Source organism: Onychostruthus taczanowskii, unplaced genomic scaffold, assembly GCF_017590055.1.
Source record: "Onychostruthus taczanowskii isolate IOZ18803 unplaced genomic scaffold, ASM1759005v1 scaffold69, whole genome shotgun sequence".
Lineage (NCBI taxonomy): Eukaryota > Metazoa > Chordata > Aves > Passeriformes > Passeridae > Onychostruthus > Onychostruthus taczanowskii.
The window spans coordinates 1,967,171-1,983,129 of record NW_024504676.1 but is presented as its reverse complement, the minus strand read 5'-3'; the positions used below and the strand labels follow the sequence as shown (position 1 = coordinate 1,983,129).

General features: G+C 43.8%; 1 protein-coding gene across 1 annotated transcript; it reads right to left on the bottom strand.

Annotated features, from left to right (window-relative positions):
* Positions 1 to 9,061: 9,061 nt before the first annotated feature.
* On the bottom strand, positions 9,062 to 13,735 carry COMMD9 (COMM domain containing 9). Its single transcript, XM_041421184.1, has 6 exons — positions 13,604 to 13,735; positions 13,399 to 13,524; positions 12,917 to 13,056; positions 12,153 to 12,187; positions 10,838 to 10,941; positions 9,062 to 10,030 (listed from the first exon to the last, which is right to left on the bottom strand). Exons 1-6 carry the CDS (start codon positions 13,652 to 13,654, stop codon positions 9,890 to 9,892), a joined length of 597 nt encoding a protein of 198 aa, XP_041277118.1. The 5' UTR covers positions 13,655 to 13,735; the 3' UTR covers positions 9,062 to 9,889.
* Between the last annotated feature and the right edge of the window lie 2,224 nt (positions 13,736 to 15,959).

The window sequence follows — 15,959 nt, the reverse complement described above, 5'->3', positions numbered from 1 at the left end:
ATGACAGGGACTTTGGGGACAAGGGATCTTTTTGGTGATGCATTCAGAGGACTCCTGGTGGAGGGCTCCTGAGGGGTGTGAAAGGAGGAAGAGAGGCAGAAACACTGATTAAGGGTCTGGTTTATAATTATAAAATGGCTTGTGACATTTTCTTTTGTAGTCAACACACAATAGATCTCAAGGGGAAGCTAACAGACCCATGAAGTTCTTTGTAGGTCAGCCCAAATAAAGGACAACACTTGAACATAGCTAGCTCATTGCAGACATTTCTCTGTCAGGTGTGGAATGTCCAAATATCATAAATGCTATAATAAAAGTGAGTTAATAAGGCAATAAATGGCAATGATAAAGTCCCTGGTTGATTTCAGAAGAAACAATAAATCTGTATTTCTATCTCAGTTAGGATGGCTGAAGGCCCCTTTACTGTTCCCTGCATCTGCTTCATCTCAGGTTTATTTGAGCAATACGTCATCACTCTACCCATGAGACATCCCTGGTGTCTGCAGGCTCTGCAGATCTCCTAAAGGCCTGCTGAGGCTGTACTGTCTCGCAGGGCACATTTATTCTCTACCATGTCCTGTAGTAAATGCCTGGAAACCAGCATTTAAAACAAAAATAAAAAACCAAAACACCCTAGGCAAAAGGGACCTTAGATGTGAAAATGAATCGATCAGAATCATCCAGGCTTGGTTCAATCCCTTCCCCACTCTGCATGCACATGAGCTTCATACAGCAGGGACTTTAAATACATGGAATTTATTTCCTGTGCCCATTCATCTGCCCAGTCACAGCTACATGAAAGGAGAGACAGGATGCTACTGGACAAGGTGCTACTGGAGAGGTGGAGAAAGGAAATGGGGGTACGCAGGGAAATAGTCTGCATAGTTGCCGATTTACATGGAAGGTCTGAAACTGAGACAAGACAAAGGGAATTCTTCCTAAACAAACAGATGGGCTGGTCTTTCACTGTGGCCTTTATTCACAGTTTCCTTCTGAAGCCTTTCATATGAATGAGGTAGAAGGACACAGTGTTAAAGTGGGTCAGGGAGAGGTGAAGAGTTGCAATCAGCTATAAAGCCCAGCAGGATAGGATTCCTTTGAAGAGCGTTGTGATAGTGATTTAGGTCCAGGAGTTGAACCCTGTTGTATTTTCAAAGATTTATGATACTGTGATCCTGAGGAACTTGAGAGAGAGAAATACTGCAAAACGCTCTTTTCTTTGTAGGCAGCAGAAAATCATTTCAGCCTTCTCTGTCGCAGGGAACACAATACCCCAGTACTGACGTCTTTGTCTTGGCAAAATGCTCAGTACACTTGTAGGTTCCTTTACCTACATGCTGCAAGAGGCTTAATAGCAAGTAGATCAGTTAGTTATTCTATCACCACCACAACAGGTGTAACGTAGCTTTTTACCTGCTAGGGAGAAGTCAGAGGTAAAGTGAGATGTTCAGAGACACTGCAGAGACAAGCACTCGGAAGCCTGTGTTTCCAGACCTCACTCTCACCTCCAGCGGGCTGCCTGCTTAAGTTTTCTGTGCTCCCAGAGGTGACATCAAGGCCTCCAGGTCTGTGTAAAAGCCAAACTTATTCCCACTATCCAGGGTTGGACATGCTATTGAGCCTGAAGAGCTGCAGCTGCTCCTGGGCCCTGTTTATTTCTGCAGCCAAGGAGCTGTGAAAAGTTTGATTTCTTGTAGGGCATGCAGAGCTCTCAGCAAAACCAGGCTGTGGTCTAGAGTTGCACCAGTGCCTGCTGTTAGAACAGCCCTATGCTAGAAGGTACTCCTTCCCCAGAGCACTGCTGATGTGAGTAAGCTGCCTGTACTTAAGAATAAATATCATTAATGACCAGTGTGTTGATTTTGTATGCAGAGATTGTCCCCAAAGATTTTTCACCTCTCTAGAGAAATGCTAATTAATTGAATTTCATCACCTGAAAGTCAAGTTCATTTTCAGTTACTAGAAGGCTTTGTAGCTCTCTTCACCATTTCAACAAAAGACAGTCTGTGTAATTTTTTTTTTAATTTTGGTGCTTTTCATTTATTCCTGAATTTTTGAAATAGGATGCTGTTCTTTCACTGCCAGAGTGTAATCCACTCTGGAGTGGAGAATGACAGTGTGTATGATACAGAATGATGTAAGGAAATGGAATTGTAGAGGAAGAAGAATTTTTAACCAAAAATACCACGACAATTGCTTCTCTTGGGGCAAATTGTACTGAGATTCCTTCTGACACTGAAGATGCGATGGGCTTAGAGGGAGGGTTATCAGAAGTATCTGAAGTTCCAAAGTAAATATTCCACATCTGAAAATGGGACCATTTCTCTGTGAGCTGCTGGTGGTGACACAATCCACCCATTGAACTGCATAGATCAACCTTACTTATCTAGGAAAAGATAAGCCTGCTGCTGTGTCAGGCAACTGGAAATCTGATCCCAAAATAACTACAGTATTTTGGTGATGCATAACACAAGCAGACAGAATCCTTGGTGTTACTGATGGTGTACCAGTGGCAGAGTCAGTCTCCTGTATGGGGCTATGAAGACCAAGTCTCTGCCTCAGAGAGTGTGCAGTCTGGAGAGGTGCTCTGCAAACCACAAGGTGAAGGTTCACCTTGATTAGATTTTTTTGCTTAGCTGTTTTATTTTATCGTTTTGAAAGCATAGGAAAGGGGTTTTATTTTTTACTTGCCTAAGGCTAAGGGGAAAATGTGGCCAGCTTTCATTTTGTTTAAAGGGTCTTTGCTTCATTGAAAACTATGTTACCACACCCACAAGGGAGTGTTGAAAGTGTCTGTTTCAGTGCCTTTAATATTAGCCAGAACTTCCAAGACAGCACCAACGGGAGAAATGAGGTCACTGGAAAGCAATGGCTAGAAATTGTAAATAAGATTGCGTACAGGGCTTATGTGGTAGATGGGAGTGATAGTGATGTTTGAAGTTTACCATCTGTGCCCAAGAAAAGGAAAACATCCTGAGACACAGATGGCCAAATACACTTTCATGCTGTTCTTTTCAGAGAGGAAAAACACTAGTTTCTAAATGCAGTTCTCTTAACTTTCAGTTATGCACTGCACTAAAGACATGCTTTGTGTTTCTTTGATTTCACTCCGATCTTCTGATTATTTATTTGCCATTGGACACAAAAGTCTATCAGTTGTTTGTTGAGACCCAACTCAAACTTTCTAGACTTGCTACCATTCTGGCTTAATAGAGCATGGAATAATACTGGCTGACACTAGTGGATTGAAAAAAAATAAATTCAAAAAGTAGAGGTCATGTCTCTGTGTAGGCATGAAAATAAGATAAATGCAGGAACAGGCTTGGGAATGAGGCCCCAATACCTAAATGCCACCATGCTCTAAGGAACCAGAATACTTCAGACACTGGGTAATTTACTGATCTTGGTCATAAGTCTGCAGGGGGCTTTATGTGATTTGAGCCCTGCCACTGTGTGAAGTAGAGATACAACCTGGAGAGCCTTGCTGACCTGTACAGTGATTTGTTTGGAAGTGAAGATACCATTTGCCTCAAGACTTACTGATACAGAAAGTGTGTTTGAACACCCTGGACCTACACTCACTGATGCAGTTGTAAAGAAATCAGCATTTCCAGTTACCCTGTCAGTGCAAAGCATTGGTACGCTGCAGTCATCTCATCCAGGTTTCTTATCACTTCTTTTCAGCACAGTGCAGGTTGTCAAAGCGAACCTGATTTTTTTTTTCCCCCCTAAGGAACTAAAGAGCCCACTGCAAGGTCCAGATTTTCAGTGTAGAGTTCCTCCTGCATCTTATTTACAAGGCTGAGTTATAGCCCTCTAAATTACAAACAAAAGCACTGGCCAACTCTAGCTAACAGCTCTGATGGATGCTATTATATTTCTGCTGCTAGTTGGCACTCAACCCTCACTATCTCATCAGCATAAAGGAATGCTGTCAACATGACAAATTGTGTCTTCCTTGGTGGGTAGGGGGGGGGAAGCCATACCTACTATTGTTCCAAAGCAGCCTTTACAAGAACAGTGACTGGAAGAGAGGAAGGATGAAAGCAGGGTACTATTTCACTGCCTCTGTTCTGTGTTTACTTTGCATATTTGACAGCACTGTGTGGTGTGTCAGTGTTGCTAGTGCGCATTAGCACTTCCCCTCCCAGAGTGGCAAGATGATGCCTCCTGGGAGGAGGGGGTGCAGAAAGGTCAGAGAGGGGAGGGAATGCTTTCATCCCAGGCCTTGTATTAACAGCAGCAGCAAAAGTGAGTGGAGAAGCAACAAGATAATTTCTATACATTGCACAAGATGCCATTGTGCTTCTTGCACTAAATTGTTTTCTAACATGCTTGGGAAAGAAGGAACTCTCCCTCCCCCCATCTTACTTCCTTCTGCAGACGTGATTTTTACAGTGTCCTGCTCACCACTATTTAAAGACAAATCTATGCAAAACTCACATTGTCTGAGAGAGGCCAGTTTGGAAGCATTCAAAGTTGTCCTCATCCCTTTAAATGCAATATTGTTCTTGCCCTTGTAAGTGCCAAGCTTTCCCTGGAGGACTCTGCATCCAGCCTGGGAAAAAGAAGGGACAGTTCCTCCTTCTTGGTGTTTAAAATGACTGGCACAGTCCAGAGAACCATCTGCTGCTTCCATCTCTGCCAGCTTCCCCTAAAATGTGCTGAGCTGCTTCAACCCACAATTGTGGGAGCAGTTGGGAGACTTTTTGCTGAGCAGTGAATAATATCCCCCTTCTGGTTTGGTGCTGTTTGGACTCCGGCAGGCATTGATTTGCTCCCAGAATTCTGAGAACAGCCCAGACTGCTGTGTCCTGCCGAGAAACTGAGGAGGGAAGAGAAATGGGAGACCGAGCTCGCCATCTCCTGGATAAAAAGAGTTTGCGCTTTCAGGAATGTTTCTTTGTTGTGGCATCCTTTGGTTCTCACTCTTTCGTTCACACCTGCCCAACGTGTTGGCGGGAGATGGTCAGGTGCTGTTCCGAGCCGGGCCAGCAGTACTAGTTTAGAAGGCTGGAAATACTCAGCTAGAGTGGTTAATTTATCAAATTCTCTCAGTGTCATTTAGGCTTGAGTGTTTAGTGAACTAGGAGGACTGTAAATCTAGGCTCATTTCCTTGTTCTCTGTTAAGTTTAGCCTGGTTATTTGGAAAAGGTTCTTTCCCCAGGGGGTTGTTGGGCACTGAACAGGCTCCCCAGGGAAGTGGTCACAGCACCAGCCTGACAGAGTTGAAGGAGTGTTTGAACAATGCTGTCAAGCACATAGTGGGATTGTTGGAGCTGTCCTGTGCAGGGTCAGAAGTTGGACTCCATGACCCTTGTGGGTCACTTCCAACTTGGGATATTCTGTGATTCTTTCTTTCCTAAAGGCCAATGTTACAGAAAGCTTAGGAAGCTTGTGAGCTTGAAGTGCCAGCTCTGACCCTGTTGTGGTCCCTCTTCCTGTGATCCTCAGTAAAATACATCGGCAAATTGTCACAGGGTGGGTGTGTTGTACTGGTATTTTTGTTACGTATTTCATGGGTACTATAGCAGCAGCATTGTCAGTGGCAAGATTTATAGGCACTTATAAGTCCAGAAAATAGGTTTATAAAGCATCAAGCAGCAACAGTTTGGTTCTTATGTGCTTAAAAGGGCAAGGGGTGTTTGGCCACTGATCCTTACAGAGGCTTCTAATGGATACCTATGATTTTTTGAGTGTAACTGAAAAACTCAAGACCTTTAGCACACTGTCATCAGCCTTGCTATAAATGTGTCCCTGCTGTAGTTTGTGAGGTTTAATTCACTGGTGATGGTAGTGCAGCTGCCTTCAAGCAGGGGCCAGATGAATGTGAGTCATGAGAGCAGATGTAAACGCTGGGCAGGATGAGCACATATTTGATGGTGGGTAAGCCAAGGTCTTGCATTGTAATGACACAGGGCTGTGTTGGTGCAGTGATACTGGAGACTAAATTAAATAATGTTAACCAAGTTATATCTTGGAGAAGTCAGTTAGAAAGGCAAGCCCAAGTGTCACAAGCATTATTAATCTCCTACATTAAAACCAGAGCAAAAAATCAGCAACTACTTGCACATTTGTGCAGACGGGGAGAAAAATACATGAGTTTGTGTAATTACTGTGCCATGGACTAAAGTTTCTAACTAAGGGGTCAAAATGTTAGTAAAGGGTCTTGAGAGGTGGCATTCCTCAAATTCAAGTGCTGCCACTCTACAGCCTAGTGAGATTAATCTTTTAAGGGTATATAAAAAAGAGCGCTAAATGTATTAAACTGCTACTTTTGTAGGGGTTATTATGACTCAGAATAACCATAGTTCTAAAGCAGCTGACAAAATTACACCACTAGCTATGTTGTTCCTAGTACCAAAAACTGAGATTAAGCTGGACTGTTGTGGTTTTTAAGATGCTCATTTAACAAGAGAACTATCCCAGACTGGTCTCTTGATCCCAAAATGCCTTCTTCAATTCTGATCTGGGCAGGTGGCCCCATCTATATTGTTAAAGAAATTTTATAATATCCAGTGAAAACTAAACAGCAAAAAATTAGAAACTAACATTTTAAACTTAGGTCAAAACCAATTCTAAACCAGATTACTAGTAACAAAATAACTTGTTTGATATGAAACACTAGGACCTCAGTTATAAACAAAGCAAAAACTTTGTATACATGTTTGTTTCAGAAAAGCTTGAATATATAAATTTCATGTATTAAACTCAGAACTTAAATATAGAGTAATTATTAGATCTTTACCAAACCATCATGAGTCTTAGAAAGTCTTCTAGTGTTTTAAACCAGTGTTTGAAGATCAGTAATTGAAGAAGAAGCTAGGAACCTTAAAGGTATTTACTTTCTAAGCTTTTCTTGCTCTCAATCACATCTACACAATTTTTAGTCTGAACACCCTGAAGTGCACATTTTCTTGCAATAGAAGGTAGCATTGTTTGTATTGTTTTGAATAATACAAAGTAGGCTTTAATGTTTGTAATTCTTTTTCAACACTTTGACAGTCAGATTCAACACAATGTCTGATTGTGAAATTACAATTTGAATTTAACTTGCATACTGTGTTTTACAAATAAATTTATCACTGTTTTGCTTACTGTAACTGAATTAGCACCATTACCAAGTGTACATGTAGAAAATGAATTTTCTATTCCTCAAATGCTCGAATGAGGATGGAGCTTTTAAGCTCCACTTCACAATGAAGTTTTGTGGTTTCCTGGCAGGAGTTCATTCAGGTGATTCACATACTATGACAGTTTATTCTTTAGTAATGTCCTTGGACAATCCTCCATGAACACTTGTGGTGATGACCCCATTCAAGGGAGATGCAAACTGTTAAGTGAAGGATGCCCACTGCAATTCTGAAAGGCACAGAATGTAGAGCTTACAAGGCTTAGTCATCAAAAGTGGAGAGGGATTTTACTGCTTAGGTAGCATGGAAAAATGGAAAGACAAGAAAGAAGTAAGCAAAAGAGGACAGTGTTGGCACAGTAACAATCTGGTACCAGAGAAGAGATGAATACATCATCTCTTAGGCTAGCCCTACCAAATAGCAGCAATATGTGGAGGGAGGGTGAAAATCTAACTCATTTTAAGAGAGCAATAATTTTATGAAAAAGATCACATATGGTTGCCCGCAGTAGCAGGCAATTTATTCTTTCTGTGTAGCAGTCTCCATAAAAAGGACTTTAATGTGAAGTTCTCCTGCTGTCTGGGTAATGACAGTCCCACTCAGCCTCCTTTGTTTTATGTACCTTTTTCTGAGCAGTCTCAGCTCTTCTGGCTAAGGAGATAAGAGCCCACAATAAAATACCTAACAATTTAGGCAAAGATTTGAAGGCAAGCTCTTACAGCATCCTAAATACTGGGCTAGAAAATACCAGTGTCTTCTTGCAGAATGACTTGACATCTACCCCTTGAAGTCACCAGATATTTGGCATGCCTCTAGTCGAGTGGGTACATTCCCTTTTGTTAAGACTCCCCAAGCAACTTTTAGCTACCTGCAGAAAGCTCCACTCCGCCACCAGAGAAGCCTTTTCTTCCTTTTCTTTACAACTATTCTATAGTTGTGTAATTGCTTTACACGAGAACAACTATCAATTCTTCACTGCATTGGACCCTACATTTTGACTATAACTTCAATGTTTACCTCAAGGATTTCCTCTGTGTTTTGACTTCCTCAGCTCCTCTAACATTACAGTACTTCATCCTGAATTATTTACCTCTTCAGTCATTCTTACCATATAAAACATATTTGTTTTTTTTTTTAAGGCTAGGCTGCAAAGGCAACAAAATCACCTCAAACTGAAGTACTGTTAGAGATGTTTTTCACAGCTTGACTCTTACAGAACAAACTCTTAAATATCCATCTCCTCCATTGAGATGTCCCTATTATACACGAAATGTACCAGTTTGCCTTGATACCATACTAAGCATTATAATCTTTGCTTAAGACATTAACAAGGGACTTGCCACACAGTTCATCTTGATGCATGAGCTGCATTTCACCTTTATCTTCTAAAGGCACAGCTTTCACTTACACTTTTACTCTAGCCCGCACTTTGGGGGGATGTGCAGAATTAATTAACAAAGTTCTTGTAGTTTATGCACACTTCTTGAATGATTTTGTGTTTCCAAACACAACGTTTTGTGTCTTGAAGGAGAGCCCAGTGTTGTAGGAAAGACTGGATTTTGCCATAAACACATTTGGATACAGACTTCTATAGAAGCTCATCAGAAAGAAGAAACTGAATTTTGTTGATTTTCTGCATTGAACTCCTCCACACTCACAAAGCATACATATTTATAAACTTCTAGGTCAGGGTAATCCTCTAATATTGTACAGAGGTGATGCCCATGGAAAGAGGTGCCCTGAAACTTTATTACAATGAAGAGAAGGAAGTTTCAAACATGAATCAATTTGAATAGGAAACAAAAGATCCTTCTTCAGCAACAAACACAACATCCATTAAATCAGCCTAGAAACTGCACCATCACAAAGAGGCTGAGGTAACCCAGGACAACATCTCTTCCAGACTGAAAAGGATTCACAAAATAAATTAGCAGTTCATTCTTTAATTAAATGAAAATTTACACAAACAACAGAACACTTTGAAGAAGTATAGGCACATATTGCCACAGAGGGGTTTCCTACAGCACAGAAAACAGCCTTCAATTCTTTATTCTCCCAGTTTGGTTTTTGTGCAGCAAAGACAAAGCTCAGAGTCCAATAAACCCCAGACATGAATTACCTGAACTCCTTTTTTTCTTTACAAACAGAAGGAGGAAATTAGTTCCTTCTAAAGATGTTCAGAACAGTCATTTTGCAAATGGTACTGTGAAGCTGATCAGAAGGGAATGTGTTGTAACATAACTGCTCTATTTCAGTGCATCATCCTGTAATAACAATCTGCAGCATAGCCGTGCTTCACTGAGAGGGAGAGAGTGCTACATCCAGCAGGCACCTCGGTACATGCACATCCCAGAGAGAAGCACCCTCCCTTTGTTGGAAGGCAGCCCATTACCCAGCTTGAGCCTTTCAGATTCTCATTTCAGGACAGAGATAGAACTTGCTTCATTGGCTGCAGCTATTTGCTGTTTCCAGTTATGACCCTTGTGATTAAGCCAGGCTCTGAGCCCTCAAATCCTCTTCTGAAACAGTGAACAGCTTTTGTTCAACAACATAATAGGAAACAATTTTTTGGCTTCCATCCAAATGAGTATTTGAGTGTTAGCCTTTCAAAAGCTATCTCATTAATTCAAGAAAGAAACCTCTTTAGTTTTGTTTTGCTGAAATAGACAACGTGTTACACTAGGCTGCAACTTCTGACAGCCGTAGGTAGAGAATACTTCCCTTCCTTGCTGCTGGAATCCATGCTCTTGAGCATTCATTTGTTTGCAACAGCAGAAAGTTGGTCCCGAATCCTTCCCAGACCTTCTAACATAGTGTCCAGGGTTTCTTTGCTCAGTTCCACAGTCAGTGCAGAAACAACAGGATTATTTCCACATAAGGCAGCATCTTCCTGAATCTTAAAATAGGAATGCAGATGTTAGTTGTATGAAAAATTAATTTATGTGTTTTTCAGAGCCACTACAAAAGTCAGTGTTTAATACATAGATTAAACAAAATAGCCTGAATTTGGAATCCAGCTCCATCCTGAAGAACCATGGCACATTTTCTAAGCTGTGTGCCTCATTAGTGAAGTGCACTCCCACTGAGAGAGTGCAAGTGAGCATCTACTGCCATGAGTGCTGGGATATTTTGAAGACAGTTGTGGCAGGAAGCCACATTTGTATCAAAAGCATCTCAGCAGATACCACAGAGATACCACATTAACCCCACCCCACATAGAGAAATTAGATTTTAATTCCTCCTCTGAATTTCACTCATCTGCTTTTTATTGGTTGGGGGGATCCAAAACTCTGAGAACACAAGCAGTAAGTTAGGTATACTCCCCAAATGATATATGTGGCTAGTGAAGGAAGTTATTAATAATCTCAAGTCATTTCCCAACTAATGAAGTCAGCTAAACACGTTGATGGAGTGCTTAGAATTAAAGGATGATGGCTTTGTGATTTATCTTCTTTTTTTTCTGTAGAACACAATGGTGACTAGGAACAAACATGGTGACTTCTCACATCCTCATGCACACAAAACTTCTGTGCAAGACAGCTTTCATCAGAGACAACATTCCCATCCTCTGTGGCATTTCAGGTATCATCTCTGAGAAAGTCTAATGTCCCACCAGGCACAAGATGCGTCTCTGAACTGGTTTTCCCTGGCAAGTCAGGTGTTGGACTTTGTTATTTCGGCCCTTCACAGCCACTGCCATTACCTTTAACTGCAGCAGGCAGGTAGGGACTGCCATTCTTACGATGCTGTCCGAAGATGTCTTGATGTCCACCCTCCAGTCCATGTCCACCAGCCGAGGCAGGGAGACTGGGGGATTACAAAATGGCTCTGTTAGGCTCAGCAGCACATGATGACACCAGACCCTGCAGCCTGTGACTACCACCATGCACAGGCCTCTCCACTTCTGGCCCTGGGAAGTGTACAAGTTTAGTTCCTACTACATGGTTTCCCATCATTTTACTCTGGAATAAGCCAGTCTCTGAAGACCTCCTCATAACAGTGGAAGGGCAAAAAGGGTTCTCCCATCATTACTTGCAATGACAGTTCAGTGCAAGAAGCAGAGGTAAATTCCCAAAGCAGCTGGGAGAATGAGAGCAGTAAGATGTCTTCTTCAGGTCTTTATGCCCTGCCTTGCTGCCTGCTACATTCAGTTAGTGTTTCATTCTGAGTTGCTCTGGCACCTGCATGCTTATTGCTCTGCTCTGAAACTGGTACAAAAACACTCAGGAAAGCTCGTAAAATCTAGCAGTATAAAACACGTTATTTCAAGTTCCCCAACCAAAGCATCCTACAGTACAGCAAGCATACTGACAAAGTGCAATCTTCACATTCCTTAAGACTATTTCAATTATCATCCTAATTACATGCAGCCTAGCAGAAACCATTTAACAGGTGCAATACTGACATCAATAGCTCAGAGCTGGAGACCTCTTGGGCCCACCCAAGGAAAGAAAGACCGGTCTAACTTGGCTGCTAAGGAAAGAGCTGTCTCAGCAGGCAATTGCAGCCTGTCTGGATTCTGCCTACTGTAAGATGCTTAGTGTCTTCCCCAGGGGTTGACTGCCAGCCTTCCTACTGACTACACACACTCAAGTCCTTTCCTCTCTGTGCTTTATTGTCTGATTTTTTTTCTGTCTGGGGAAAGGCTCTCTCCCTGCTCCTGCTGCTTCCTTGTGCAGAGCTCCAGGGGGCAGTGCACAACTGGCTGCCTTGCTCCTGCTTTTGGAACAAATTCCAGTTCACAGTCTGTCAGGGCTAGCACTTGGCAGCATTTGCGACAACACAAAATACATCTGTTAAGCACTGTATGTTAATTTGAAAAGATTGATTGCTGGTGGCTTGGGAGGAGCAGGAAACCATTCACTTTTTTACGTTAACACAGATCAATCTGTTGAAATGTCCTCCTTGGACCACTGCCTTGGTCCCTATGTCATGCATGTCAGATACTTCATAAATACAATACTAAGATAATCCATTATTTCCTAGCAGACAATCTCATTCCTGAGATTACTACTTACTCTGACTGGCTTGTGCTTCATTCCTCCAAGCAGAGCTGTGAAAAAGTGAAGAAAACAGTATCAACAGTGCTTTGAGGAGAAAAAAAAAGAGGTAAGCATTCAGCATGGCTTAGCCCCACCTGAAGGGTCACCAGCAGTAAGGAGACAGAGACTGCCTATGTTACTGAGTGCCATGGAAAGGCTGGCACTGGTGGGTAATGGCAGGCAAACTGGTGACCACCCATGGGCTCTTCTGGAAGGGCAGCTTGTTTAAAGCCCATACCTTCCTCCCTGGTTTTATCAGAGCTACAGGCTCCAAGCATTGAGATGTACAAGCAGAAGTGCCCTCCTCTGCCACCACCTCATGTATGCTCTATCACATGCAGTGCCTCTGCACCTGAGCCGTGGTGACAAGTGGATGGATATCTGGATACTACCTAGATCTTCTAGAGCTGAAATCCAGCCTTCTAAGTTTTATCATCAACAGTAACATTTTTTCACCGCACAGCTGTTAAGATAGAAGGGGCTTTGCATGTTGGGTATGTGGCCCATGTCAGTTTCAAAAATCATGGGAAAACTCTGTGTGCCCATGGCTGTGTTTTGTTGGCCATTCCACTCAGATGACATATTCTGTTCAACTCTGCTCATCCCAGCCTGTGTGATTATGCCCAAGGCACACAAACTTTACAGAAACAAGAATCATGTTGCCAACTATCCATGTATCAACCACACACACAAGCCTTAATTCTCCAGCTGAAAGCAAATGGCAGGCGGATAGCACTTACATATTCTCCAAGATTATCTTAGTCAAGAGGTTTTTCAGGTTTTGGTGAAAGTTTTCTGGGAAGAGACAGAGGATGTCTTCTGCGCTGGTCAAGCCGCGGTACACCACGTGCCTGGTGAGGTTGTGCAAAGCAGACACCAGCTGTCAGGAGGCAAGAGCAGGGCTGGGTTGAAAAGCATTACATACAGCACAGGACGGGCCTTCTTAGCCAGGGGACAGAGCTTATGCTGCGCGGCCCACACCACCAGGGCCTTGGGCATCCAAGTACGGCCCGACAGCCTGAGCACGATGGAGCTCAGCTCCTCAGCGTCTCCGGTTCGCAGCCTCAGCCCGTTCCCTTCTGCCGCGGGCGAGGGCCGCTGTTACCGCTCACGTCTCGTTTCCCGCACCTTCCCGAGGGCCTGGGCCACCCCCGTGCTGGCACCGGCACAGTCCCGCTCGTTCCCTCCCGCCGGGGCCCGCGGCTGCCCCGCCCGGCCCTACCTGCTCCGCTTCCTCGGCGCTGACGGCGAGCCCGGGGCCGGCGCGCTGCGCCAGCGGGCCGAGCGCGGCGGGCGGGCTGGAGAAGCACTCCTGGCACAGCTGCCGCACAGCGTCCTTCGACGGCGCCTGGCGGGGAGCAAAGCGGGGGCGCTCAGCCGCGGCCCAGCGGCGGCGGCCCCGGCCCCCGCGGCCCGGCCCCGCTCACCTTCAGCAGGATCTGCAACGCCGCGAAGTCCACATCCCGCAGCGCCGCCATCTTGGCGCCGTCACAGCGGCCGCGCTCCACCCGCCGCCATCACGCGCCCGTCACCGGGGCGGGGCCGGGGACAGGGACAGGGGCTGGGACTAGGACAGGGGTAGGGATGCGGACAGGGAAGCTCTCGGCGTGTGGCACTGCCCCTGCCGCTCCAGTCTGGGCATTTTCTACTCTCTGTGCAAAACTCTGCCTTGGAATTGTGCTGTAAACGCGCTGCTTTCAGCCAGCGGGAAGGGGAGGTGAAGGGTTTATCATGGCACTGTGATAGCGATACAGACCCTTACCTTTGCAAGCTGTGTCTTACACTATTTAAGGAATTTAAATAAGTCCTCTTTCTGAGAGATAACGTCTTCTCTTTGCCTTGTGTGGCTCCCAGCACATCTGGATCCAGGGCATCACTAATCTGTGGTCTTTCCCTATCACTGCCTCTGTCATGTCCCCATCCTCATTTTCATCTCTCTTGGTTCGTAAGCAGAATATTGCACAGTGAGAAATGCAAACATATAAATGCTTCTTCTGCTGGGCTTCACAAGCCTGGCAGGGAACAGGGTTTACTCTCGTAGAGGGATAGAGTCCATACTACACACTAGGACAGAACAGAAAGTGAAGGATGGTGTAATATTAATTTTTGATTTCCAAAATGAAAGGTTTGCAGCTGGTGGGTTAAACAATAGCACCCCAGTGGGAGAAAGCACGGGGTAGTGCTTAGAGGTCAGGGTTCAAGAGCTAGGAAGCCAGAATCACATTCTCTTGACCCTGCTTCAGTCTTTAGATGAATCAAGGTAGGTCAGTTCTGTCACGAGTGCCAGGAAGGTAATGGCACTCTCTGTATAACACATAACATCCTGCAGTAGTAAGTGTGGGCATTTATTAACATTAGCAGTAAGCGTGGAGGTTGTGAAAGGATAAACAGAAAGAAGACACTGTGAAAAAAAAAAACACTGTGTTGTTACAATCTGAGGAAGTATGCCTAAAGGAAACAGGGATTGTTCACAGGATATACTTGTCCTTGCATTGTTGACCTCTTATAATCTGCCTGCTTGTCTTGCTCCCAAACCAATAACGCTAACTTTTTCTAAGAGGTAAGCAGAATTTTTCTAAGCAGTACCACTTCTGAAATGCCATCTCTAACTGGGGGAGAGGGACACTTACATTTTTTCAGAGCCTTTCTAAAGTAACTACTTTACAAGACTTCAATAAAATCAGGTTGGTCCATGCCTAGAGTATTGGGTTTCTATGGCAAGGTTCTGGTAGTGGGAGGCTACAGGAGTGGTTTCTTTGGCAAGTTGTTAGAAACTTCCCCCATCTCCAACAGAGCCTGAAGCAACTGGCTCCAAGATGGACCTGCCACTGGCCAAGGCCAAGCCCATCAGTGGTGGTGGGAGCACCTCTGGGATAGCAGGGCTAAGAAGAAAAAACAAAAGTTATTGCACAGAAGTAATTGTGAATCAAGAATGAAGTTAAGTCCAGGTAGCAGGGAGGGGTGGGGGAAGGTGGTTTAGGATTTGTTTTTTTATTATCCTGCTCTGATTTTGACTGAAATTCAGTTAATTTCTCTGAGTCAAGGCTGTTCTGCCCATGATGGTAATGTGAGTGATCTGTCCCTATCCTTAACTCATGAGCCTTTTGTTACATTTTCTCTTCCCTATCCAGTAGAGGAAGGGGGTGATAGAGTGGCTTTGGTGGGCACTGGGCATCCAGCCAAGGTCAAACCACCACACCTGGGATAAGGACTAATTGTACAGAGTAATTTTGTCAGACAAGTAGGTGGAGGGATGCAAAGGATGGGAGGGTGTAGGGTGGGGGGAGTAGATAACTGTCTCTGCCAGATCTCACAGGAGTGTGTGGCAAGAGAGCATTTACCTGTGAGTCAGAACAAAGATGCTGCCTGCCAGTAAGCACAGCTGGCATCCCACTGAATTTGTTCTCCAGTCCACCTCCTATTGCTGCCATTTCCTCACTCTGGGAGTCTTATAATTATGAAGAAATAATGACAGGTTTGATTTAATATCAAAATTGAAATGCTGTTTGTTTAATATCAAATTTGGAACAGCTGAAGCCAACAGAAATGCTTAGTGAAATGCTTTATTTGGTTTGATCTTTTCTTTTCTTTTCTTTTCTTTTCTTTTCTTTTCTTTTCTTTTCTTTTCTTTTCTTTTCTTTTCTTTTCTTTTCTTTTCTTCCTCTCCTCCTTCCTTCCTTCCCTTCTTCTTTCCCTCCTTCCTTCCTCTTTCTTCAAGGTCAAGGCCTCCAAAGTGAAATTATCAGGGATTAAGTGTGAGACTGCATGCTGTAAGGAAGACTG